Source organism: Cyclospora cayetanensis, unplaced genomic scaffold, assembly GCF_002999335.1.
Source record: "Cyclospora cayetanensis isolate NF1_C8 unplaced genomic scaffold, CcayRef3 CcayRef3_contig_83, whole genome shotgun sequence".
Classification (NCBI taxonomy): domain Eukaryota; phylum Apicomplexa; class Conoidasida; order Eucoccidiorida; family Eimeriidae; genus Cyclospora; species Cyclospora cayetanensis.
In genome coordinates, this window is record NW_020312756.1 from 47481 (window position 1) to 70737 (window position 23257).

Genomic DNA, 23257 nt, shown 5'->3' on the forward strand with positions numbered 1-23257 from the left:
GGATTGATGCGTAACGTATCAACGGTAGCAAAAGCTTGCGTGACATACAGAGTTATCAATTTACGTGCTCAAGTTCCTATACGGACACCTGTACCGCATAAGCTCTGATTCCTTTCTTTGTGTATTTGTATCTTCCGTGGTACAGACACTGCTGCTCTTGCGGAGCTCAATGCTGATTAGCAGGGTATCAGGTGGTCTCAGAGCTACAGGTGGTGAAGGCCGTCGGGAGTCGAAGTGGAAGCACTCCTGCAGATGCCGAACACGCAGCGCCGATTTTCGTACAGGCAAACTCCACCTTCAGGTCAAACTATTTGGTGGTGCTTCTATAGCTACGTTACGTGCTGCTGTGAATGTGAACTATTAGGCAACTAAAGAAATCAAGTGATGGTATTTTTCTCGGAACACTCACGCTCTTCAAGCGCATTTTTGGCTTCCTCCAGTAATTTTACACCCCTTTTGAGGACATACACCAATCCATAATAAAAGAACTAGGTTGCTTAAACAACAGTTCGAGATTGCCACCTGTTCTTGCCATCTTACTGATTCTGTATGCTCATATTTCGATCCACTGTGTGAGACTTACACTGACGGGGGATCATAAAAAATTCCTGAGCCTGATCTCGGCAAGCTCCAGGAGCTAGTAGCTGAACAGGCAGCGCGCAGCCTCGCATAAATGATTGCAACGCCTGACACAAAACTGGCAATAGTTTCGTGCGTGGTGGTCCGACGCCAGGTGCTTGATGGTAGGCGAAATTACCAAAGGAGAGTCTCAAAATTTGTATGAGACTACGCAAACACCTTCAGCATTCCGGTGTATTAAAGACATGATAGCATACCACTCCTTCGTGAGTGGCTCTGGAGGATTTGCCGCTTGAGAATATTGGTTGCCACAGGCTCAACCTCCCAGTTAGAGTCAGGGACTGCTTGTGGCGTTCCTTCTCTATTCGCGCGAGTTTCGCGTGTAAATTCGATACGGACTGCCTTGCAACCTTCCTCAAGCCCAAGAGTTCTGGTCTTTGCAAGAACCTTAACCGTTGTGTCACCGTTCAAAGTTTCTCGCTCTGGGCTTTGAGATATTAGTGCCCCTAAAATAGCGACTGGAGCGGTAACGTGAGGCTTTGATTCAGGGCGGTCTTGTAATAATACTCTGGCTGGCACCACCTGCAAATTTACGTCGCATTTGTGCTGGGAATGTAGCAGTGGCTACCTGAGAGGCTGGACACTGGCGAATAACGGTAGAAGTAGATCATGAAATGCGCGCAGTTCTTTAAATTGTCCTGGGAAAGGTTGCAGGGCTGCAATGTGCCATATACAGTGTGCGCACTTTGGTATTTACTCCCACTGTCGATAGCTGCGTCCTCTTTAGGATTGATCGTGGAATTTGGCTAAGAGCACCACGGCTAGCTCCTAGTTCTCTTTCGAACTTTGGATGAGTCTTGCGTGTAACCATTCCAGTGGGCACAATCTGCTTACATCGCAGCGTTTTCAGCCCGACGGAGTCAAACCAGTGCAACACCGGTCTTGTCTGCCTCGCCTTCTTGACTAAAAACACATTAAATTGCAATAAGTGAGCATTTTAATGGGCAGCTCTGGGAGCCTCTATTGTAATTGTAGCTTCCTATACATCCATACCTATACTGTGTCTGTCACACAGCAAAACTTTACTTGCAATTCAATGCGTACAGCTGCTCAGACAGCAGCACTCCTCCAGCACATTACAACCACTTATGGTTTTTCGAGGCCTGAAGAGCACCTGTGTGAGTTGTTGCACAACTGGCGTTTGGCAAAGTGGCATTTAAAAGAGTGTTGTGAAGCAGTAAGCTTTCAGCGTCCGTTGCTGGTGTGGCTGCAGCACAATTCGGAATTGCAAGGACAAACCTTTCATAGCTGTGGGCCATACCAGGCTCGAGATCTTGTACAGAAAGAATTGTTCTTTGACTTGTACCACGCGAAGAAGATAGGTCGGAAATATATAGTAGCCGAAATGTAATTCACATGCAATTGAGTTAAAACCAAAGCATAGCCTAAAAACCCCGAGTTCGCGCGAAAACTTATTCTGTGGGCATGCAGGAGGAGCCAGAGTCGCGTTAAGCTCCACTGTGACACAAATATCACTTGGCTTTACTGTTGAGCGACATGCTCTCAAACAGGCGACTTGCGGCAAAAGAACTTGCTTTAGAGAAAGTATCAGAGTATGATAAAATCAACAAGGGGCACTTACTTCCAGCTAAAGACTGCAAAAGCAAGCGCTGCTTTTGTGCCGACTCCAACAGCGCCATGGCATCTGCCCGGAGCTGCAATGGAGGCCTTCGGTTTGAGAAAAACTTGAGACAAAGGGCCAGAGACCATCCAAATCTGCGTACAAAGGTTGTGGAGCCTTTCTTCTTCCCCCGGGAAGGCACTCATCAAGCGACACCAACGCCCAGAGACAAAGCACGGATTAAACGTTTCTTGGATACAGAGCAGGGCTTGTTTATGCCATTCGATTAGCAAGGGAACAAATCTGCCACAAGCCCAGCAGCTTTTGTTGCCTGTCGAGAATGCCGGAGCGAAGACCGCAAAGTACATGGCAAGAGGCAGCAACACTATTCCCACGCACAATTGTGCGATGTGCGAACGCAACAAGGCGTATCCATTTACGATGAATTGAGTTGCTTACTTCACCACGAAGTATGCTGCTGCTGCAGTTGCCGCTGTGGCTAGACAATTGGAGGAGTGCAGTAAACAGCTTCCTCCGAGTTCGTTGGCTTCCTCTATAAAAGCAACAGCTGCTGCCATGTCTACTAGTCTTTGTTCAATAATGTTCTGTGTGAAAGCCGTAAACACACATTGTGGCCATGCTGTAAAAAGGAGTGTCGAACTTGGCTCAAGATGACAAATAAACTTCCTGGGTTTACGATGTGATGTGTAGACACAACACGGCAGGACTTTTATCGAGGTCATACTGGATCCTGGGATTTCTCTTTGATATTCCAGTAGAGCGTAAGGCTACGGGATGGCATCGAGTTTGTCTTGCCCGAATTCGCGCAGGACCGTGTTTGTTCGATTCTCCGCGGTGATCCTTCGTCAATAGCCACAATATGAGATACTTTGTTGGCCTCCAGAAATCCATAGTCAACAGATACAGAGGGTGGACCAAAAAAAAGTCCATCCTTTAGACGGATTGGTCCAATGACTCGGTTTTCGTTTTGGTCAAGCAATCTAGCACATGTCACAAAATTCGTGTCGGATTCATTTAGGTGCATGTTCTTTCTCGAGAGAGCCCACAGGGGAGTAGCAGATGGTGTATCCTCTGACACTGCAGCATTCATGCGCACTAATTGACATGGGCTACAAGAACGAACTTGTTCTATCCGCTGGGTGCCCATTGTAGGTGGTCGCAGATACGACTGCCAACGCTGATGCTGCATAACGCATTAAACACTAGCAAGCTTTGAACTGGCTGGGGGACCTATAGTTCCGTAATAGTATGGTCTCATCATGACAGGCCATTTTCATATGCTTTCCTTTGCCAAGAGGAAACCCTTCTGCCATGCAGCTGCCTACTGACTGTAATGGCTGCTGGATGTGTAGTGTAAAGCGTTGCAGCGTCTTCTTAAGTCCTATGGTGAGTTGAAGTGCATTGTAAAAGGGGGACTCTCCGACGACTCGGCAACAGTAATTGTTGGTACTGCACCATTGAATACCGCAAAAATGCTGCTGGGGCTGCAACCTGCGGGCTAAGTGGGCAGAATGACCCTTGAATAGTGCTAGAAAGATTAAAATACACTACTTCCTGCAGCTGTAATCTGATATCGTGGCACATAGGATGCCGTGGCACTCATCTTACAGCGCAGCGGCTACCAGAATGGCAAAATGAAGTGGTCAGTGATCAGAGGAGAAATATTTTCCCCTAACCCTTGATCAGTACAACTGAACATAATAAACTGGCAAGTAACCAACGGAAGCAGTATTGATGCTTATCAGAAGCAGCCCCGCCTTGTCCTTTCCCACTTGGGGATGCTCGGAAACTATCCGGTAATTCAGAAAAATCTATTGACAAGCGTTGTAGGTTGACTCTAGAGAATGAAAGCGCCGAGTATAAGTGATAAAAGTTTCAGCTTTGTTGAAGGGTTAGTATTGCCTTTTCACACGAGCGTCGAGGACCCAACAAGACTGCAAGCCTCCCGAGCAATGCAGCGACTGGGGATGTCCGCGCGGTAACTTCTTCCGGTGTGGAAAGCTCTAGTAACAGTGAAGCATGGGTAACGTAAGGAGACATGTAGAAGCAATGGTATGGAAGGCGCTCTGCATAAACAGTGAAACACGCCTTCTTCCGGGGAAGATGCCAACAAAAGTGTTCCAAGTCAGGGCACACTATGAGCCGACCAAACAGACCGTAAATTTTTTCTTTGTGTTATTTTTATAGTTTGTGATAATTTTCGTTCTTCCAGCTGGGTTTTTGGTTCATTTGCTATGCGCCCGCGCTGTCGCAATCTGCTGTCTTCCCAAACCTTGATATCCGATCTTCTCAGTTCTACTTCACCGGACATCTTTTAGCTGCCTGTGATGTCTATTCCCAATTTTAAAACTGTGTACACGTAATGTTACATCTCTGTCGACTTTTTGCGGCCGTGTGCGACGATCTAGCCCTTGCTTTGGTGAGTGCTCTTAATATCACAAGGGCAATCCACGTTGAGCCATGTAAGGGCCTTTTTTTAGGGTAAACATTAAAATAGCTTCTACATAATTTTTGGACTAAAGAAACATCTCACCACACCTGAGCTTCTTTCCCTAGATGAGCACTAGGGTCGTGTGTGCTTTCTAGAGAAAGAATCTCAGGTGTGGTCACCGCCAACGTTCTGGAGCGTGTATGGTTGCCGAAGTGTGTTGACGAAGACACTACAGCAAAGAGAAGCGGCTCATAGGAACTATTACCTCTCTTATTTGCGTTTATCTGGGTGATGCGTCTGGCACTATCAAGCACTGCGCTCCAACGATTGTTCTCATTGTTCTTGGTGAAAGCTCACATGTCCTGATTAGCATGCATGCCCACATTACGTCTTCTAATGGCGGCTCAAGTTCTAAACTGGATTAAGGCTTTTGGTGAATGTTTTTGGAATAGCAGATCATAGGCCTCCAACGTCGGATGGGATGCTTTTCGTTTGAACGACTTAATGGTGACTTGCTTACAAGCCCTTTTTTAGCGTACAAGCTTCAGAGTGGAAGAGAAACTGGAAGGATCTTTCCGTCTTCTGAGCAGAAGCAAGAATGAAAAGTAACTCATGGCTCTTCAGACACTCAATGCCTCCACCCTACTTTGGTTTGACCCTTGAGTCGTAGCTACCGTAGACAACTCGGCTAGGTGCTGTTGTGTACCGCAAATGGCATGCAATTAATTGTGTTAATAGTTGAATTTGTACCTGTGCCAACCAGCAAAATTCCATATCCTACGGCCTCAGTGGCACTTGTTAAGGCTGCATTTAGTTCCAATGCCATTCGGAGAGTTGAACCTTTCCAGAAGGCCACTGTTCCTCTCCGACTGATCGAGACCCAATCGCCGGTGTTGCTTGAAAGGGCCAAGATGCAGAGGGCTGGAGCTTCAATGTGCATTAGCACATGAATACACTCTGCACTCTCCGGCCGCCATACACGCACTGTCCTGTCAAGTGATCCTGAACGTCAGAGCAGATGAAAATGCTGCCATGTTCCAGTACTGTACAAAAAGTCAGCAGAACACCAGTATGTACAGCAACGACCTCCATGTTGCTTTACCGGAGACAAGGAGGCCGTCAACAATCTTCAGTGCGGTGATCGAATCCTGGAGAGCAACAGGAAAAACTACAATGTTTGGTAGCTGGTAAGACAGCTAAATCTCAATAAAATGCATACTATTTATTTCTTCACATATCTGATTCTCACTCATGAAACGATTCTATCTGGACTTACAGAATGCCCCATTAGCCGCTTGACCATTGATGGGTCGTCCATGTTGTGCCTCCTAACATCCTTTCCGTTTCCGGCTACGTATATAGCCCCACACAGCTTGGAGACATCCAATATGTGAAGAGCGCATTCTCACCTAGGCCACGGCCAGCACGAGAGGATTATGAACGACTTGTGAATGGTACCCACCGGAAAAGAATAGGCGCCTATTTGGGCAAGCAGTAACGTAAAGAACCTCCGTGCATTCGTCTCCATTACCTCTGTACACTTCCTATGATAAATCAGTGAGAGGAAAGAAAACACAAAGCCGGAAGGGGAGATATTTCTTGCCCAAGTCTTAAATTAATGACTGGCACGACCTTGCTATGGATATTTTGTGTTGGGCGCGCAATATGCAGCATTTGATCTCATTATCCAAATAAGACAACAGTTGGTTTTTTTTGAGGCACTGTGAACATACAAGCTGTCTTGTTACAGGTCGATCCTCCATTGCGTTGACCGACAGAAGACAGATTTTCCCGTCGTAACCACAAGTCAGAACCATAAAGCTTTTGTACTTTATTTTGGACAATGGAGTGATATGCTGGAGGTTGTTTTCTTCCTTACTAAGCTCCCTTGTTTCGGGCCATGATTCAATGCAAGCAACTGTGTTTTCATGAAGTGGCTTTCCTGCGCAACGAAAGGCAAACGCGCTTGTCTTTCAATTTCATATCCCTAAAAAGTCGCCTGCCCATTTTTTAGTGCAAGAGCTGTCAGGAGAATCACATGCACTGGATAGTATCGAGGTTTATCGTTTAGGCAGCACCGTTTGTGACGGAATGGTGCATTGCGTGTTTTTGATATTGGCATAATGGTATGGTGAGTCCTTGCCTTTAGTATCTAAGATTGGGGTTGATATATCGCTTGGTAGTTGCCAACAGCGAACTGAGCCATTTTCATGACCAGTTAAAAGAGCATCCAGGCCAGACAGGAAAGTGAAGCTGCACGCAGAACACGAGCGCATTGCAAGCCCCTCCGCTTAGTTCTGCGGTTCTGCTGAAAGTATAAATAGACTTCTCAAAACACTTCAAGAGTATTTGAAGAGCAACGCAGAAGCTATGAGGATGCAAGGTTACATGCCTTGTAACTTCGCTGTATTTGCACTGTATCGTATTGACCTCGGCACCTCGCTGAATATCCCACCTGTATGTTCACATCGCATTTTTTAATCCTTCAGTTTAAAGTGCATATACCAAAAGAGGCAGTCATCAGCCGTATTAATGTACGACTAGTGTAGCGAGCAGCGAGCAAAAACCAAGCTTGTTGGCGCGTGGCTTTGACTGACAGGCGAAATGCTTGATCTGTTGCCACAGAAAGCAGCATGTGAGTACCTCCAATGGGCATCCATAGCAAGTGTAGCAGGGCACCTACGAATTATATGTCGAATCAGGGACACGAGCAAAGCGAGCTTTGTAAGTGGAGTTCAGGAAAGCCACGTAACTAGCACTGCCACAGGCCAAAACAAATGTTCCGTTTGCTGACAACAGTACCTAACCTGCGGTCCTGCCTACCTTCATGCCCAGATAGATTAAGGGTGTTTTTGGCATGCTGCGCTCGGACAATATAAATAGATTTCGTAGATGCCACAACTATACTCCGGGCTTCTGATCACATGCCATATTCGCACCTTCTTACAATGACCTGGTATAGAGGGGTCTTTGGGGAATGCTCGTTGGGATGAACGAGGGCTTGCCACCCGGATGGTTAGGCCTCTCTTACCTAAGTCCACAGAAATATGAACAATTTTGCTGTCGCAAATCTGTTGCGAGGCTACCCTTTCGTGCGAATATATGTTGAAATAACTCAACATGCCCGAGTCGTCTCCAGCAAGAAGAAGGCTTTCCTTGGCATCCCACGCTATAGCGGAGAAAGGTACGCCGTGGGAGTTTGTTTGTTTCCACCAAACCTGCCCTAAAAACGGATCAACAACGGCTATTCCAGCATCGCTTCCCACAGTGACGACTACGGACTCCAAGGGAAGTGCATATACCCGGCGCGTACACAGGCTATGCATCTGCATTTTGCGAATTATGGTAAAAGTTGCGTTGCTACGCCTAGAAGGCCGTGCTGAAGTAGACAAATTCGCTTCTGATTCCTCCGAAATTTGGTCTTTAAGATATTTATTGCTTTCCAGTAGAACTATAGAACCATCCGTTGACCCTGCACAAATCCTCACTTTGTCTCCAGCCCATCGTGCCGCAATGCTCTCAAACCATGAATGCTCCAATATCTTTGTACCTTTAGTCGTAGCTGAATACAAGCAAGGCAAAGCAGTGCCGTTCGGCTTTCCGATGGCGTGCTGCTGATTACATCAGAACATTATGTTGCCTTTATTACAGCCATGACTGACGGACATGTAGAAGCAGACCCATTTTGGACTTTCTGTACCAAGGTAAACGTAGGAACCTTTGTCCATGCAGCGTCAACGCTCCAAACCAGGAGTGCCCCGTCAGTTGAAGACGATACAAGGTAAGGGATGCAAAGACTGAAAGTCACAACTGTGCCACCATGCCCTCCCAACGTTTGGACACATTCTAAGCGTTTCTCAAAGACGCGCCAAACTTTAACTGTTCGGTCTGCTGATCCACTGAGCAGCCAAGGATCGGAGGTCCCCCAACTCTCCTTTCCAGAGCTTAACAAGGGAGTTACTCTAAAATTGTCTTGATGTGGATTAAGCACAACCTGCAAGCAATGCACCGCTCCACTGTGCTGGCAAATTTTCTTCACCGAGGCAGACCTTTCTGGAGGACCGGTGAGGTCATGCTGGAAATAGAGGATCTCTCCAGAGGTCAAGCCAATGAAGGTAATCTTGAGCTCAGATGACCGGAAAACAGACAGAATCTGATTGACGGTCTCTTCCCTAGTTCTGCAAGTTTTGTTTAGCAGGTCAAAGTCTTCTTGAAAGAAAGTGTTTGTTACAGTAAATGATACTTCATAGGACAAGTTAGGCGGGCGTTCCAGGGCGGCTATCACATCAGCTTTGGTACCCAGGGCAAGCGATGTGATTCTCTCTCTCCGAACTTGGTTTTTTGGTACAAGTGAGTGCCTCGAAGAGGCTCGCAACGGCCTGCTGCCGGGCTGCATTGACGAATGCGCCTTTTGGCAGCTTCCCACATAGTATGGGTGGCAGGACAGATGTAGCCTCCCACGCTGCCCCAAGGGAGGCAGCGCGAAGAGGTTGCTCTAAATGGTAAGGAAAGAACCTACCATGGGCCGATGCGTACGCTCGTAATACACAGTTTGCAGGTCAGCGGACAGTCGTAGACATACGCAGCAAGATTGGAAACAGTGGCACAGAGATAACAGAAAATACGGCAAAAAACATGAAGATTGCAAGAGGTTCCCACCGATCTCACCCGGAGAAGCGTGAGGCAGAACATGACGCAAAGCCCATCGATCCGCTGCTGCCTGCCCCAGTCCGCACAAAGCAATAATGTTCCAGGAGGTGCCAAACCAATGCAATGATCATGCATAGGAAAGAAGAAAAGCATCTTAATTAGGTCAAATATGGTCAAAAAATACATGTCAATGGCTGATCCATAAGCCTTCTTTCTACCAAACACTCCACCCGGGTTCTCCCCAGCCACCTTACACTGCAAACTAACTAGCGGCCGGCATCAACTAGTGCAAATCCAGACCAGATAACAGAAATGAGGAAACCAGGATGAACGCTCATGGCTCGAGAATGACATGCACACATTTCGAACATAGGGGGACGATGGAAATCCGAAGTCCGCTGTTCATAACCAAGACGCCCGCACGTAAGCAGCCTGTGCCTGAAGCGATCTTACACTCATTCAAAAGCATTGTATTTAGCTTCTTTACTAGTCAGTGTCTAGATAATGGAGCTATTAAACATTGCAATCGGGTTTTGTTATGAGTTTCATCCCATGATACAAGGCTGGGTCACCCCACATCCATCTGATAACGCTCGGAAGAGCTGATGCCGCTGGGCGAAGGACTAATAGGGGGAAGCACACAACAGAAAACACTTGGCGTTTGGCTGCTACTTAAGCGCTTCGGGTAGCTATTCATGGTGTCTGATGATGGAGTAAGAGCACTACTGCCCGTGCCCCCCCATGTCTTGGTGCTGATCGCCCTTGATCTATTCAATCGATAGATCCCCAGCACCAAATTCCGTAGAGAGAAAAGTGCTTTTCCGCCACCCAACTCTTGACTGTTGCTGATCATCTAAGCCCAATTTTCTCACAGTAGCCTCGTCTCACAGTCCCTTTAGCAGTACCTTTCTGGATGGTGAGCTGTTCTCCTGAAAAAAAATAGACCATAAATTGTACGCTTGTACCTACACAAAACGTAACTACACAGAAGGACTCTGGATATGTGAAAATAACTTTTGTGACAACCATAGGACTCCAAAGTCCTCCCAAACTGACATGCAGAGATATATCGCACTTTGCAACTGGTCACGAGATAGTAAATTACGTGCATATCTTATATGCTATCTTTTAGCAAAAATATAAAAAGTGCATTTTCAATGAGGGCTTTCCCCTTCTTGGGCCTTCCAGAAAAGGCATCGGGAGTGCGGAGCACGAAGTCCGGTGTCAATGGGGAGGACGGCCTTTTTCAAGATGTAGAGGGGCGATGTTTGTTTAAAGGGTGCACTCGTGCCTGGTAGGAGAACAGGCAGGGACTTCACTGGAAGTCAGTTCTGACAATGAGCATCTGGCACATCGATGGCGTGGCTCATATACCATATTGAACCGGGTCGGCTGTAATATTGAAAAGGACTGCTAGAGGGTGATTTTCGAAAATGGTTTTTTGGTGGACTCTCTTGCTGCAGTGTACCTCTAGAATGGGCTATACGAGAGTGCATGGTTTACGCGGTGCTGCTGATACAATGATGAAAGTGCTGTTATCACATCTATATATCGTGAAATTACCAAAGCAGGGTATCTTGCTGTATGCCAATCCGTTCTCTCAAATTGCCGCTTTGAAGGCGAGATGATTGCTCGCGCAAAGGTGCTGAAGATCGCGCCCTGTTACTCCACAAGCTACAGTGCAAACGGCGCTCATACTTTCAAGGACTGTCGTGCTGCACTAGAATGCGTATAGTTCATGTCGCGGTTGACACACTGACTAAGGACATTCTCACGAGAAAGAGAGCAACACCCTCCAGATCGCACCTGAAGTTAATTAGATTATATCCCGCATCCTTTATGTGGCTCTATAAGGCTTTTCGGCGTCAGAACAAGGCTGCTGGGTTGGCGACGTATCCCCATAAAGCGTGGCCTGTGTAAATGTACTTGTGTCAAGACTGGGTAGACTTCGCAAAAGCTTATGTGAGTCTGCCAGATTATAACCATACAAAGGTATCAGATAGGTGTGAACCGCTAAGCGGCAAGTAGTTGGGGTGACAGGAACAGCTTCCTCATGACCCACTGTAGTGCTGAACCTACCACATAAGGCGGGCTTCTAAATATTATGTACTCTTATTTAAGCACGCGGCCTCTGCCTCGGAACCATGCCCCAGTTAGAGTTTAGGATATGTTTGGAGACTCTGTGAAGCAACACTTACGAATGAAGAATTAGGTCACACACGGTGATTCAACAACTAGATTTCAATTTACGCCACCATCGAATTCGCATTCGCGCAAACATTCTACATACCCGGAAACACCCTCATTCCTTTGATATCATCTTTCATTATAAATTTTCTAGGCTCTCTACAAATGTAGGATGGTGAGCTCCCGTTCGAAACTGCACGAGGGGACTGATGCAATACCGTAGATAAGTGCAAACGAGATGCCATCTACATGCAGCATGTGCCATGGGTTGTAGGCTAATACTTATTGGATTTTACACAAATATACAACGGTTCATGCGGTAGTACCGCGAGTGTGTTAATGCCACCCCACTTAGCCTCATCGAATATCAGTCCACCAAGCATTCCTGCGGCAGCACTAGTGCCTCTAAAGGAACAGAATTGCCTCGGGTGAACATTCCTTTTACAACAGCAAGATGGTTTAGGGTGCCAAACTGAATTAGAATCCATGCTAATGTCATGCGTCTCGGGCGAGTGCCTTCGATGTACCCGATCAGCGCACGGTGACTGGACAAACTTCAGGAATCTGAAGCATCAACCTACGCACTCCGAATTGTAGACTGACTGCTTCGATGTGCCACCAATATACACTCAAAAATAGCATAATTTGGGTGTTGCGAGATTCTATGCCCAAAGCCAATCAAAAGGCGATCAACAGTACTCTCTTCGACTAGTGAGGTCACTTTGTCACGGCCAGCCCTGGTTACCAGCAAGCTTCATGCGCTTCGCGCATATACAGTACTACAGAAATTAAGCTTTTACTTAGCCAGAAACTGTCTATGAGTTTACGCTCACATTCAGTACATTATCATGCAAAGGCTTAGCGCAGCCCTGTATCGTGCGACTGGCCCGCACAGGTGTCACAAACAAAACTATGGAGTAAAACTTCAAGGCGGACAACAGAGCAAAATGCAAGCAGTAAATCGAAAAATGTCCGGAATATTTACCGTGCGGAGGGCTTACTAAGCCTGCCTGGCTGTTTACAAATTGATGGTGTTCAGGAGTCTTAGGCTGGTGGGCAGCACCATATATTTGAACTCTACCAGTATCCACTTTCTTCCGTGTAGCGGGGCCAGAAGAAGCACTTACTAAGATAATTTCAAGTTCAGCCGTGTATCAATGCAGTTGAGCTGCGTTTACTTGCAGTAGATTGCAGTAATAGTGTCTTTGTTCAAGCGTCGAGTTTGTCACGCTGCCTACCATCCAGCATCTCCTGTCTCAGGCCCTTCTCGTATACGGCAACCGGGTTCAACCCAGATCTTTGGCCTGTAGATGGCTTTGGCTCAATCCCTTTGAGGCAATGGAGGGACCTGTTTCCCGACTAGTGCCTTCTCTGCTGCTTGCTTGCGGCTCTGGGCCTGAGGGCTTTTGCTCTTTTTCGGATGGACATGTCTGCGAGGTCACCGGGGGCTATTTGCGCAGCACGAGTTTCAATGGCACCACTCAATATATCCCTCTGTACACCGATTCTTGTAAGATGGGACACGCGGCCCACAATATAGACGGATGTGGTTACGTGTTGTGTGCTAGTTGTGACGAGGCAAAGCTAGTTGCTTTGGGCGGGTCCGGTGTAGAAGGAGATATCCAAATGGTGCAGCTCTCGTGCACACCTCCGAAATCCATGTGGAAAAAAAAGCTTAGTGCATCATGCTCGATGGAAATTCTGTGTCTTGATTTTTCACCATGCGGAAACCGATTATTTTGCCTGTCATCTGGAAAACAGAAAGTCACCCAGCAAGAATTGCACAGATTTGTTGTGCAGTATGTAACAGTGCTGAGTGCAAGCGATGGGGCAGTGCAGATATGCCATCAGTTGCAATGGGACGATGTGTCGTCTTATCCCCGTAAGCTTCTTGCTGCAACTGGGGAGCTATATGCTGTATTATCAGATACAAATGTGATGATGTTCCAGCTATTGAAAAGTAGTGAAGAAGCATTTACCACGTCTGGGCTGCTTCTGCCTGTAGCTGCTGCTGCAGCTAGTGGGCAGCCAGAATGCCCGGCACGGAACATGACTATATGCGGGAGTTGCTGGGTAACTGCAAAAGGGTCTCACGGTGGCAACGCCAGTACATTCCTGTTACTGGCTGTCAGCACTAAAAAGCTCTTGGCGATTGGAGTGGGATGGTTAGGCGCAGAAGGGCCATTCCTCGCATGGGTCACCAGTACAGAGCAAAAGTACCTTTCGTTGGCAGCAGTGGACAGCAGGGGGATGGTGTTGGGGCTAACAGATAATTCAGTGATCCACATCTTCCAGCTAAATGAGCGAGCAGCAGCATCGCTGATGCAGAAATCCGAAGCAGATCGGCAGCAACACAACTTGGAGGCAAGCCTACACAAATCATTACCTAATATGAAATAATGTTTGGGGCGTGGCACTTCAGTAGACGGGGTGTGCCATCCAAAGAACGCAAGTAGCATAAATATTAACAGGATCTTCGCTACCAGTGACACAAATGTCAAGCCTGTTCAGCAAACGCAAGAGTTTTCCAGGCAGGCACTTCGGCTAATCAATTAGGCGGTGAAAGGGCGTAGTGCATTGTCAAAGCCTACAGGGACATCTAAACCTGTGTGCATTTCTAGGGCCTCCATGAGTATCAAAGGAAAGCTATAGCATCCTGCTTATTGGAGTTGCAACGGAGTTGCCATACTGGGATAAACGCGCCACCCTTGAAGTTTCCATCCCAAGAGAATGAGTTCACACCTGCGCCCACATCTGAGGACCCTGAAACACTGCTTCTCTTGCGTGATGAAATACACTTCCAGATTCCAACATCAGGATATATCCCTGAGAGATTCAGCCCCAACAAGTATGGCATAGACCCACCCCTGTCCAATTATATTGCCATAGTATCAGTACTGCTCGTTCCATCAACCAGCTACGCATGCGTTTAGTCGCGCCGCTGAATATACTGTAGGGATAAGTGTTAAATATTCGTGCACAGCCAAGGCACAACTTAGCACGCTAGGTATTTCGGTAGCTGCTAACGCACTGAGTTGCACAAAAGATGAGTTCCAGCTTCATTTTCTTCTTTCGATACCTCCTGAGCTTAGGAAGATCAAGGCCCTCCAACTGCTCAGCAGCCGTGTCGGGACGTTGTCTCCACCCCTTTTGGTGGATAATCTGGGCTGTGTGTGGAGACTTTGCGCAAAGCACTGTCCACCGGTATGCGAGTGTTGCCGCGCCATAATTCAAATGCCATAGGGCCACTACATTGACGCTGCACGCTGCATCATCGTATTCAAGGTGCAGCGACGGGAGAAAGAAAGTTAAGAAAGCCTACTAAAGCATAAGGACGAAAATGTAGAGAGCATATACTTCCTCAACGCAGAATCCTACGGTTGGTGTAATAGCATTTTTGCGCTTAGAAGGAACGAGGTAGCATCTGCGAGAGCATTAAACGGTTTGAAATGAATGCTGCTGCGAAGGCTTCCGACGGCGAAGAAAGAAGGTAACCCAACACAAAATGCGATAAGAAACAGGGCAGAAGAGCTTTGTAGCTCGAGTAGGAAAAGCTTTTATGTGACTTGCTTGTGCGTATGCTGCGCCCGAAGTGAATTGGAATCCCTCCCAGTTTTGGTTGGCACTTCATTCGGTGGGCTAGTTGGAATGAACATCGTTCCGGAAGGTGACAGCGCCAATTGTTCTCGCTTTCGGTTGATCGGCGCACAGCCCTGTGGGAGAGTTACGTAAGGAGAATCGATGCACTCTTCACAGAAAACTTTGCTGCTCTATTCAAATTTACGCTTCCTTATTTTTGTTGATGACCAAAGCGCCAGTCCCAAAGTCGTGTGCTGTAGCATGCTTGTTGGAGTATGGTTTCGGTATGGAACAAATTGCGCAACATCGAGGGCTTATGAGAAAATATCCATACGACAGGGAAAATTCGTGTTTTTCAATAATTTGTGCAGCATCTGTGTATATTTAGTTGTTCCTAAAATTCAGGGAGTGGCGGGTGGCATTGAAGAAAAATGGAGAGCGACACCACGTGTCACTCCGGATTTCTGGCTCTCTCAATCTGCAAGAGCCTATAAGCTGCGTTGGCATATCACCAGAAAATACCGTACGCAATGTGGGCCAGTCAGAAGAATGGGAGCAACAATCGCAGTGCATGCTTGGCCTTGCTGGAGGCGCCGTTGCCTGGGTGAACAAGGGAGGTATTAGAGCAATCTGCCAGTGCGTACATCTAGTTGCACTCGCATTCTTTGTGCTCTTAGCCGCCTAACTGTCTTTTGCCTAAAAGCTTTTCTGATTCTGTGAGTTAAAATGGGGACAATTGAAAGGATGGCACAGTAGTTTTAGTGTTGGAGGACATTTGTGCTGCAGCCGTCCCTTTGGTCGTACTTTGCGATTTAGGGTAGCCACCATACCAATTAAAATTCTTGTAGGCAACCAGTGTCTTGAAGCATCACTTGCCGACTACCGAAAGGGCAATGCAGATACACCAACAGGAGCAGACGTGGTACAACGGGCCGTGTGGGCTGCCGTGTGCTCTAACGGTCAAGTAACTTTCCTCATAGAGCCGCAGGAACATGAAGTGGAAGCGACAACGAATGGGAATAATGGCAGGATAAAACTCGTGCAAACGCTCTTCCTTGGCGCGTGTCTAGCTGGCGAGATCCAAAATGTACAGCGAATCCAGCTACAGCGCACACAGGCATCTACGGCTCTGCAGTCTAATTCTTGAGGTTTTTCTTATTGTTTATTCGCTTGATAACACTTGATGTTGTGTACCATGCTTCTTTGCAGACGTCTTCGGTGCAGCAAGGACGCCAGAGGTCGTCGGCTCCTGTTAACATTCCAGAAGCTTGCGGTTGCTGGCTAGACCAGTGTCCACAGTCATGGCATAAACTCCAAGAGCATGAATCACGCACAACAGGGCACGGAATGGCAGTCTTTGGAGTATTTGCTCTTGGGTTCGTAACCACAGCGTTTGGCGGCACCCAAAATGGCATTGCTTTTTTCACGCCTCAGCTCGAGGGCACTAGGTCTTCCCCGAATTCGCAGGTACACTAACAGTATATATTTTTTGGCTTGAAAAAGTTTGGCAACCACTTAGCTACTGTTGCAACCACATATAGGACGAGCAAGTGAATGCTTTTACAGGAAAAAGGTTAAGTTTTGTTCAAGCAGTATGCTGCACGTATCGAGGGGCTCTTAACCAATATGTCTGCATCCTGGTCGACTCCCTTTTTGCTTTCTTGGTGATATTTTGGCTGCCTACGTGGAATACAAGACTGTAATTAGCGGAGCGCTCTTTTGTTTGAAGCTGCGCTGCTTTTTTGTCTTCCCAGATTTGTTACAGCAAACTCAGTGTAGCACCGCTTTGTCTCGCCAGTCGAGGCCCCCTAATTGCGGTGGGCACAGCCTCTGGAGCAATACTGTTGTTTCGCACAGAAGTGCTAATCAGCACGTCCTGCACCTACTTTTCGGCATTTGCTGCTGCTGCCACAGCTAGACCGTTGGCATCTGTCCGTCCAGCGAGCTTTCCAATCCAGAGGGTCCAATTCCTATGCAAAAACGGAGACATTAGAGAAGATGCAGAAGAAGCGGGACAGTTTCACATAGAAAAAAGTTCTCTATACTTGCTGGCTCTTGGATTAGATGGCTCACTACATGAGGTGAAGCTGCAGAATGAAAGTCTTCAGAGCACGCCGTCCCATCTGCAGAATGCCGATGGGAAAACTAACTGCTACACAGCACCAGTCGTGCAGAGGGTCCCTGCAGCAGCTTCACCGCCCTTAATCATATCCGCGGATAACCACCAATGCAGAAGCACGCCTCTTCTAGTTATAGCACACGCCAAAGGAGGACCTACTACGGTGGTCACACTCTGGGAGTCAGGAATAATCCAGATGTGGATGCTCGCCGAATCCGCATCAATATCGGATGTGGGCCAGGGAATGCAAGCCAATCCACGCATGTGTCCTGTCACATTGGAGTTAAGATGGTAGGCTAGCACACATTGGGTACTTTTACCCTCATGATCGATGAACATTATTATCAATCTCCTGTAAACTGCGAGGCTACCATGGTGTCCAAGAGGCCCTTATCCCTGCTAAACATTATTGTCAAACACAGACCCAGCATGGGCTGAGACATTGCAAACTTGAGCAACTCTCGGTATACGCGTTATATATATGCAGCGTATTATCTTCCACAAGTTCACTTAGAGATGCTGATAAGAATGTCGGCCTTCATGGGGATCCCGGAGAGAAGCACACCGCTCACACAATGTCAAGGCAGAAATCGCATACTTTGGTGACACGCTTAAAATCACTTGCTCCAGACGTGTACGCTCAACGCGAGGATCTGATAAAGAGAAAAAAAGATATCCAAGAGGAATTGAAGGCGTTGGTCGACAGGGTGGCAGTGAGCGCATCTTGCGATTGCCAGTCCATACCTTGAAAACACGTTCCCGTTGGTTGCATGATAGACAAGGCTATGGCCTACGCTGCAGAAACGGGTGCATCACTGGGCAATACTTTTATCTCTGGCTGTTTGTTGTCGTTGTGGCTTTCTCATATCAGGAGAATACAGCATGCCGTAGCGTAGAAACGGAAGCTGGACAAGTGGACGAAGATGTACGGCTTTTAATTAAGCACCAATCCAATACCATTTTAAAAGAGAAAAAGCAGGAGCTGCTGGTTCTTCAGTATGCATTTGCTGCTTTCCATCGGCAGTTGATGGAACACCTATACTCAATAATTGTCACTCCACCAAAGGAGCTCAGAGTTGCGGCTGAGAAACCCGGAGATACTATCACTACTCAGAACTACTTCATACTTGAACAAAAGCCAACGGACAGGGCAATAGCAAAAAAGTTCTTATTTCTTCGGTAAGTCCAAAATATTCGTGCAACCTTCTAGAAGATAACAGGCAGCCACACTTCCTTGCGTGCTTACGCGACAAACTTTTTCGGAGTGGTAACGATAGGATTCTAATGCATGTACTCTTGATGTTTCAGTCGACTGCAGCTGAGAGAGGACATGTGGCTTCGTCAAGTGGTTCCAATCCATGAATCTATGTTACACATGCAACAGCAGGACAGTTCTCCTGTCCCTGAGGCTTTTGGCATGATCGCTCATGGCTGTGCCAGTCTTTATCGCATTACAGGTACAGTAAGTGGCTAGTTACATGGGGGTTTCTTGTTTGCGAACCTCTGGCTGGTGTTCTCCTGTTAATTCCTTTTGGCACTTGTTTGTGTGAGACTTCGTTGATATGCCGCTTGGTCTCGATCTGCTAGCAATCGGCTTAAGTTATTATATTTGGCGCGTATCCTGCAGTCATGTTCTGCTTCCAGATGATGTTGAGAACGAAAGTCCTGCTGCACCCGGTCCGGTCACACAGGCATCACCATATGCGAGAGGATATAATGTGGCGAATCACCGGTCTGCAATCTACTTGGACGAACCCTTGAAAAGCCTCACAAATATGCTGCAAAACCCGTCTCTACTTACAGCTAATTCTGCTCGTCGGAGTCAATTTTGGATATTACGCGAGGTGTCGGCTGAGGTAGGTAAAAAACAAAGAGCCATAAAAGCTAGTGGTAGATGCATGTGGCAAACCGTTTGTAGCTGCAGCTTTCGCCACACTGCTCATCATCTTCAAGATGTGACCGCATATAATCTTGAACATATGCTTATTTGAATAAGCTGCAACTTACTTACAATTTTCTTGAAGGCGCATGAGATTCACCCGTACTACAGGTTTGTCTCGCGGGGCTGGTACATTTGGCATGTGACTCTGCAGCTCCAGGCCGCTTTCAATCGCCGACTAGATGAGTGTCAACGGTGTGTCATACTAAAGATAGACAAGATGCAGCAACAAGCTGAAAAGGCAAAAGATTGCGTACTGCAACTGGGTGATTTATCCATAGTAGAGCCATGTCCAGAGATGTCAGTTCCCTCGCACGCTGACGTCGTGAAAGACCTTGTAAGTGGCAAAATACTTCATTTTCACAGTCACTCCGCACGTACGCCACACTAACAGGCATATGTATGTCTTCCAATCCAAAATATGCATTAATGCGGCTAGGTGTTGCCTTTCTCGAGGATTCTTTATGCGCTACGTAGAAAAATGCATTCGCGGGAGTGAAGAGTATACCAGGGGCAATAAGATTCACGGGGGAGGAAAGTGAGACAGCAATCTGTGAAGAAGGAAACAAACCAATAGATATGACAGCTCGGAGGGCTCTTAAAAAGATGATGGGAGGAAACTTGGAGGCCGGAAGCCCACCAAGTGCATTGGAATGCAAAGCCGACAAGTGGTACGGACGGAAAACCGATAAGCTGCATGCTACTTAATGTTGTATAGCGATGCAATGCGTTTTAAAGCAAGAGCCGAGCTCATGTAAGCAGTGCTCTGGTGTGGAGGGCTGTTATCGAGGCTAAGCCATTTGCAACTTGCACATGTTGAGAGTGCTACTGGTACAGGGAGGAGTGGATGGGGACAGTCCCTCCCGATACTATGACAGATGTCCAGGCAACCAAATTTGCCGCATACCGAGAGCAGGAGAGAGTGATAAAAGAGAAGCAAGAGGTACTGAAGGCTAGGTTACAGAGCGAGTTGAAAAAGCTGAGGTAGGAGAGCGACCTGTAAGGTACATGGATGCGCCGCACTGTGTTTCACGAATACATTTTGGGTCCGGCCTAGAAATGCTATAAGCAAAAACACACACTACTGCACTATCGCGTAGACGATGGTTGCATAATATCTTGTGAAGCAACCTGAAAGGTGTAGGCCGAACAAGGGAATTGGCACAGAACTAAATTGTGGCACGAGATCAGTTCAGAACGTGATTGGAGGAGTGCGGGGAGGTTCGAAAGAAAGCCCTCAGAACTGGGATTAATAAGACTTAAGCAGTAAGCTTATGCTGTTTTCCTTCGCAGGGGTGAGATTACTTCCACTGCTTTGCAGCTTCGCGATGACATGCGCGTCCTTAAGGGCTGGAAGTGAGACAATTCGATGCTATGCGAAAGGGCTTCTGGAGACCCACAGCAAAGCCTACAGTCACAGTCACTGCAGAATGAGCGAACCAGATCTAAATAATCGTGCAGATACCGTGTTGGCTGTAAAAACTAGGAAACGCCAGAAAGTCAGTAGCTAGATTGAGCTAGCATAAAATTGCTGCAGCTCACTGGTAAACCAAAAGTCGATTTCCCTTTGTTTGCACCCCTTCACGGTGACACGAGTAAGGCAAGCCACCTAAGGCATCAAGGGACTATGAAGTAGCTTTTGTGCAGCGCGACTGTCAGTGTTGTTGGTGGAAAATACCAGGGACTTGTACGAAGAGGAGCTGCTCCTCACACAGCTAACTGCTTCCCGTCTTGCAAAAATTATAGCACAAGAGGCAGCACAAGAGACGGTGGAAGGCAAGCTACAAGTCAATCTTGACGCTGCCAGGGCAAAGCAACTAGAGCTTCATACAAAGTTGCACACACAACAGCAATCCTGTTGGCTATTGGAGGAAGAGCTAGGTGCAGCAGAGCATGAGCAAAGGGAGAACGCAGCTACCCTAACAGCTATTCTTGGGAAGTATCATGTCCATTCTGAGGCGCTAACCCTCATAAATAAAGCACTCAGCAATGCGTGAGTAGAGGATTGGACAGAAATGACCGCTTTTCAAGATAAACCTTGGGTAGTTCATTAACAAGCTTTACAGTTATTTAGATAGTTGAATTATTAGGTATTGTTGAATATGTCTGGTAAACAGGAAACGTGCTGTTGCGTGCCGCGACTGCAGAGTTGGTTCGTACAAAGCTCAAAAATTGCAAGATCCAGTAGAGGCGCAAGAGAATCCAGAGCAAGCCCTGAGGAGAGGCAATATCGCTTTGGAATATCATCTGGAGAGATCAGCGGAAGCTATAAAAGTGCGCAATCAATGACAAACTGAAGAAGGGAAAGTCAACTCACGCTACGCCATATAGTCTTAAATACAGCAGCAAACAAGCGCCTACATCATCAGCATAGAGTCGAATGCAAGAAATCAATAGCAGCAGTCCATCGCCACATACACTGGCCTTTTGTACTTGCATCAATTACAGGAACTACGTGGACTTGATCCTGATACCCCACTACGAAAAGTATTGGCGGCTTCAGTATGCAGTGTCGCTTCTCGAGAGCGGCTTGCCTTTGCAAGCAAAGCCGCCGATGCTGCGCGCAAATGCCTGGCTCTGCTTAAAAAGGTATTACAAGGCACAGGCAGAAATACAGCTAGTGAAGCCAATCAGCTTGTCGGTAATTATGTTTGCAGATCCAAACGCACGCGATGTGATAGTGTCGCATTGACTGAGTGGTGATTTTTGCATCGATAGAAGATGATTCAAGCTCAGAGAGAAGAACTTTCACTCAAATGCCAGCTCGAAGCCGTTTCTGAAGTGCTAGAGCAGATACATTATGATGTAGATTTCCTTCTAAGGATTAAAAAGGGGGCTGTAGGAGAGCTTCCTGAGTCCGTTGCGGAGCTAGGGGAGCCGTTCAACTTTTCCGATTCTTGTCTTGTTGGACAAGACATCATCGATCAATACAAACAAAAACTTTTAGCTGTTGGAAGGATGAAACTTAGTGGCCTCGAATCTGTGAAGGTAGGGCAAACTGTTCTGCACTTATTCATCTCTAAGGTGATAAGATGATACATCTTGAGCTTCCGCAGAGCCTCTTGGAGGAAGCAATGTGGTATACACAATTCTACAGGCACTTCGCCACCAACTGGAAACAGTGAAATGGAGGACCCAGCTAGTGGACTTAAAGTCCAGGGATGTGATGGAGAGAACGAAGGACGTTCACTTACTTCGAATTACCAAGAGCATGCAGAAGGTGTTACAGCCATCATGCAGGTTTCCACATTCTGTAATACAGGAAGTTTTGATGTAATATGCTTTTCTAGTAGTTTCATTGTAGGTACCGCAATACAGAACAGCATAAGCGCAGTCAGTTGCTGCCTGCCAGCTCCTTTAGAAGTAGCTGTATAATTTTTGTGAATGGCGAGTTATCCTGAAGCCTGGTAATCCCTGACCAGAGGGCGGATGCAGCGAGACACACCTTGCAGGTATTGTTAGAAATGCTAGAATAAACAGCTGTTCTAAGGGTTACATTGATAATATGTTCAATGCAGCTTTGAGTGGAGCGTCCAATGGCCAAAAGGAGCCGCATGGCGGCCCATCGAGCTGCCGTCTAGAGCCGCCGGTGCCTACAGACGATTTTAAGGAGGTTCAAAGGAGTGAAGGAGTTAGAAGGCTAGAGGAAAGAATAACAGAGCTCCAAGATCAATGTGCTGCACTGCTTAAGGAAGTTTGCCATAGGGTAACTCTCTTCACTCAGTCTTGTTATCTCTGACAGGGACACAGTAGCGTGCTTTGTCAGTGCATATTTAGAACACACTCTTTATCTGCTGCATCTATATTATAAAGGCAGCATTTAACGCTTCCTTTTTCTATGCAAACAAAGAAATTTAGTTTGACGCTGGAGCACGTGGTGTACCAGAAAACAGGAAGTGGCATTTGGTGGTCTGTGAGTTTGGATGAGTCACAGGAAGCAGCAGTGGAGAAGACTCAAGGGCAATTGCACTACCTGGAGCAGAAAAGAGACTTTATGGAGCGTGTAGCATATCTAAGACGGGCTCAGGAGCGTGAATCTATAGTATGTACGTTTTTTTTGGTTGAGCAGGGTGGCATTACATCATGTTTTCTTGCAGATTAACAGCCACTGAAGGAGATTCACCCGCCTCA

At 47.0% G+C, this 23257-nt stretch overlaps 5 protein-coding genes across 5 annotated transcripts; 3 read left to right on the forward strand and 2 right to left on the reverse strand.

The window, feature by feature from the left end:
- Window positions 1–536: 536 nt before the first annotated feature.
- LOC113146959 lies at window positions 537–3368 on the reverse strand. The gene is made up of 8 exons (XM_026335864.1): window positions 2946–3368; window positions 2660–2805; window positions 2222–2307; window positions 2025–2154; window positions 1723–1887; window positions 1506–1542; window positions 896–1161; window positions 537–786 (listed from the first exon to the last, which is right to left on the reverse strand). Exons 1-8 carry the CDS (start codon window positions 3366–3368, stop codon window positions 537–539), a joined length of 1503 nt encoding a protein of 500 aa, XP_026191649.1.
- A 4124-nt stretch (window positions 3369–7492) lies between these two features.
- LOC113146960 lies at window positions 7493–9048 on the reverse strand. The gene is made up of 2 exons (XM_026335865.1): window positions 8319–9048; window positions 7493–8214 (listed from the first exon to the last, which is right to left on the reverse strand). Exons 1-2 carry the CDS (start codon window positions 9046–9048, stop codon window positions 7493–7495), a joined length of 1452 nt encoding a protein of 483 aa, XP_026191650.1.
- Window positions 9049–12827: 3779 nt separating this feature from the next.
- LOC113146962 lies at window positions 12828–14422 on the forward strand. Its single transcript, XM_026335866.1, has 2 exons — window positions 12828–13853; window positions 14111–14422. Exons 1-2 carry the CDS (start codon window positions 12828–12830, stop codon window positions 14420–14422), a joined length of 1338 nt encoding a protein of 445 aa, XP_026191651.1.
- A 516-nt stretch (window positions 14423–14938) lies between these two features.
- On the forward strand, window positions 14939–19178 carry LOC34621621. Its single transcript, XM_026335867.1, has 10 exons — window positions 14939–14979; window positions 15083–15217; window positions 15564–15708; window positions 15790–16107; window positions 16278–16535; window positions 16823–17478; window positions 17675–17900; window positions 18059–18366; window positions 18645–18733; window positions 18832–19178. The coding sequence occupies exons 1-10, from the start codon at window positions 14939–14941 to the stop codon at window positions 19176–19178; spliced, it is 2523 nt and encodes an 840-aa protein (XP_026191652.1).
- A 96-nt stretch (window positions 19179–19274) lies between these two features.
- LOC113146963 lies at window positions 19275–23053 on the forward strand. The gene is given in 11 exon segments (XM_026335868.1): window positions 19275–19463; window positions 19604–19797; window positions 19964–20110; window positions 20420–20482; window positions 20808–21119; window positions 21244–21433; window positions 21524–21715; window positions 21845–22114; window positions 22266–22362; window positions 22579–22832; window positions 22985–23053. Coding segments are annotated over 11 exon segments (1905 nt in total). The 5' UTR covers window positions 19275–19346.
- The last annotated feature ends 204 nt before the right edge of the window (window positions 23054–23257 follow it).

What these genes read in the sequence shown, in the direction of transcription:
- LOC34621621 (XM_026335867.1), top strand. Translation starts at nt 14,939, where the DNA reads ATGAATGCTGCTGCGAAGGCTTCCGACGGCGAAGAAAGAAG. An exon ending in GGTCTTCCCCGAATTCGCAG is followed by an intron (nt 16,536 to 16,822) that starts GTACACTAACAG and finishes TTGTCTTCCCAG; the next exon opens with ATTTGTTACAGCAAACTCAG. An exon ending in AAAAAGTTCTTATTTCTTCG is followed by an intron (nt 18,367 to 18,644) that starts GTAAGTCCAAAA and finishes ATCGCATTACAG; the next exon opens with GTACAGTAAGTGGCTAGTTA.
- LOC113146960 (XM_026335865.1), bottom strand. Translation starts at nt 9,048, where the DNA reads ATGCAGCCCGGCAGCAGGCCGTTGCGAGCCTCTTCGAGGCACTCACTT. An exon ending in AAATGGGTCTGCTTCTACAT is followed by an intron (nt 8,215 to 8,318) that starts GTCCGTCAGTCA and finishes GCTTGTATTCAG; the next exon opens with CTACGACTAAAGGTACAAAG.
- LOC113146962 (XM_026335866.1), top strand. Translation starts at nt 12,828, where the DNA reads ATGGAGGGACCTGTTTCCCGACTAGTGCCTTCTCTGCTGCTTGCTTGC. An exon ending in GGCAGCAACACAACTTGGAG is followed by an intron (nt 13,854 to 14,110) that starts GCAAGCCTACAC and finishes GTGCATTTCTAG; the next exon opens with GGCCTCCATGAGTATCAAAG.
- LOC113146959 (XM_026335864.1), bottom strand. Translation starts at nt 3,368, where the DNA reads ATGGGCACCCAGCGGATAGAACAAGTTCGTTCTTGTAGCCCATGTCAA. An exon ending in GCCTCGAAAAACCATAAGTG is followed by an intron (nt 1,543 to 1,722) that starts GTTGTAATGTGC and finishes ATGTGTTTTTAG; the next exon opens with TCAAGAAGGCGAGGCAGACA. An exon ending in GACTCTAACTGGGAGGTTGA is followed by an intron (nt 787 to 895) that starts GCCTGTGGCAAC and finishes GTGTTTGCGTAG; the next exon opens with TCTCATACAAATTTTGAGAC.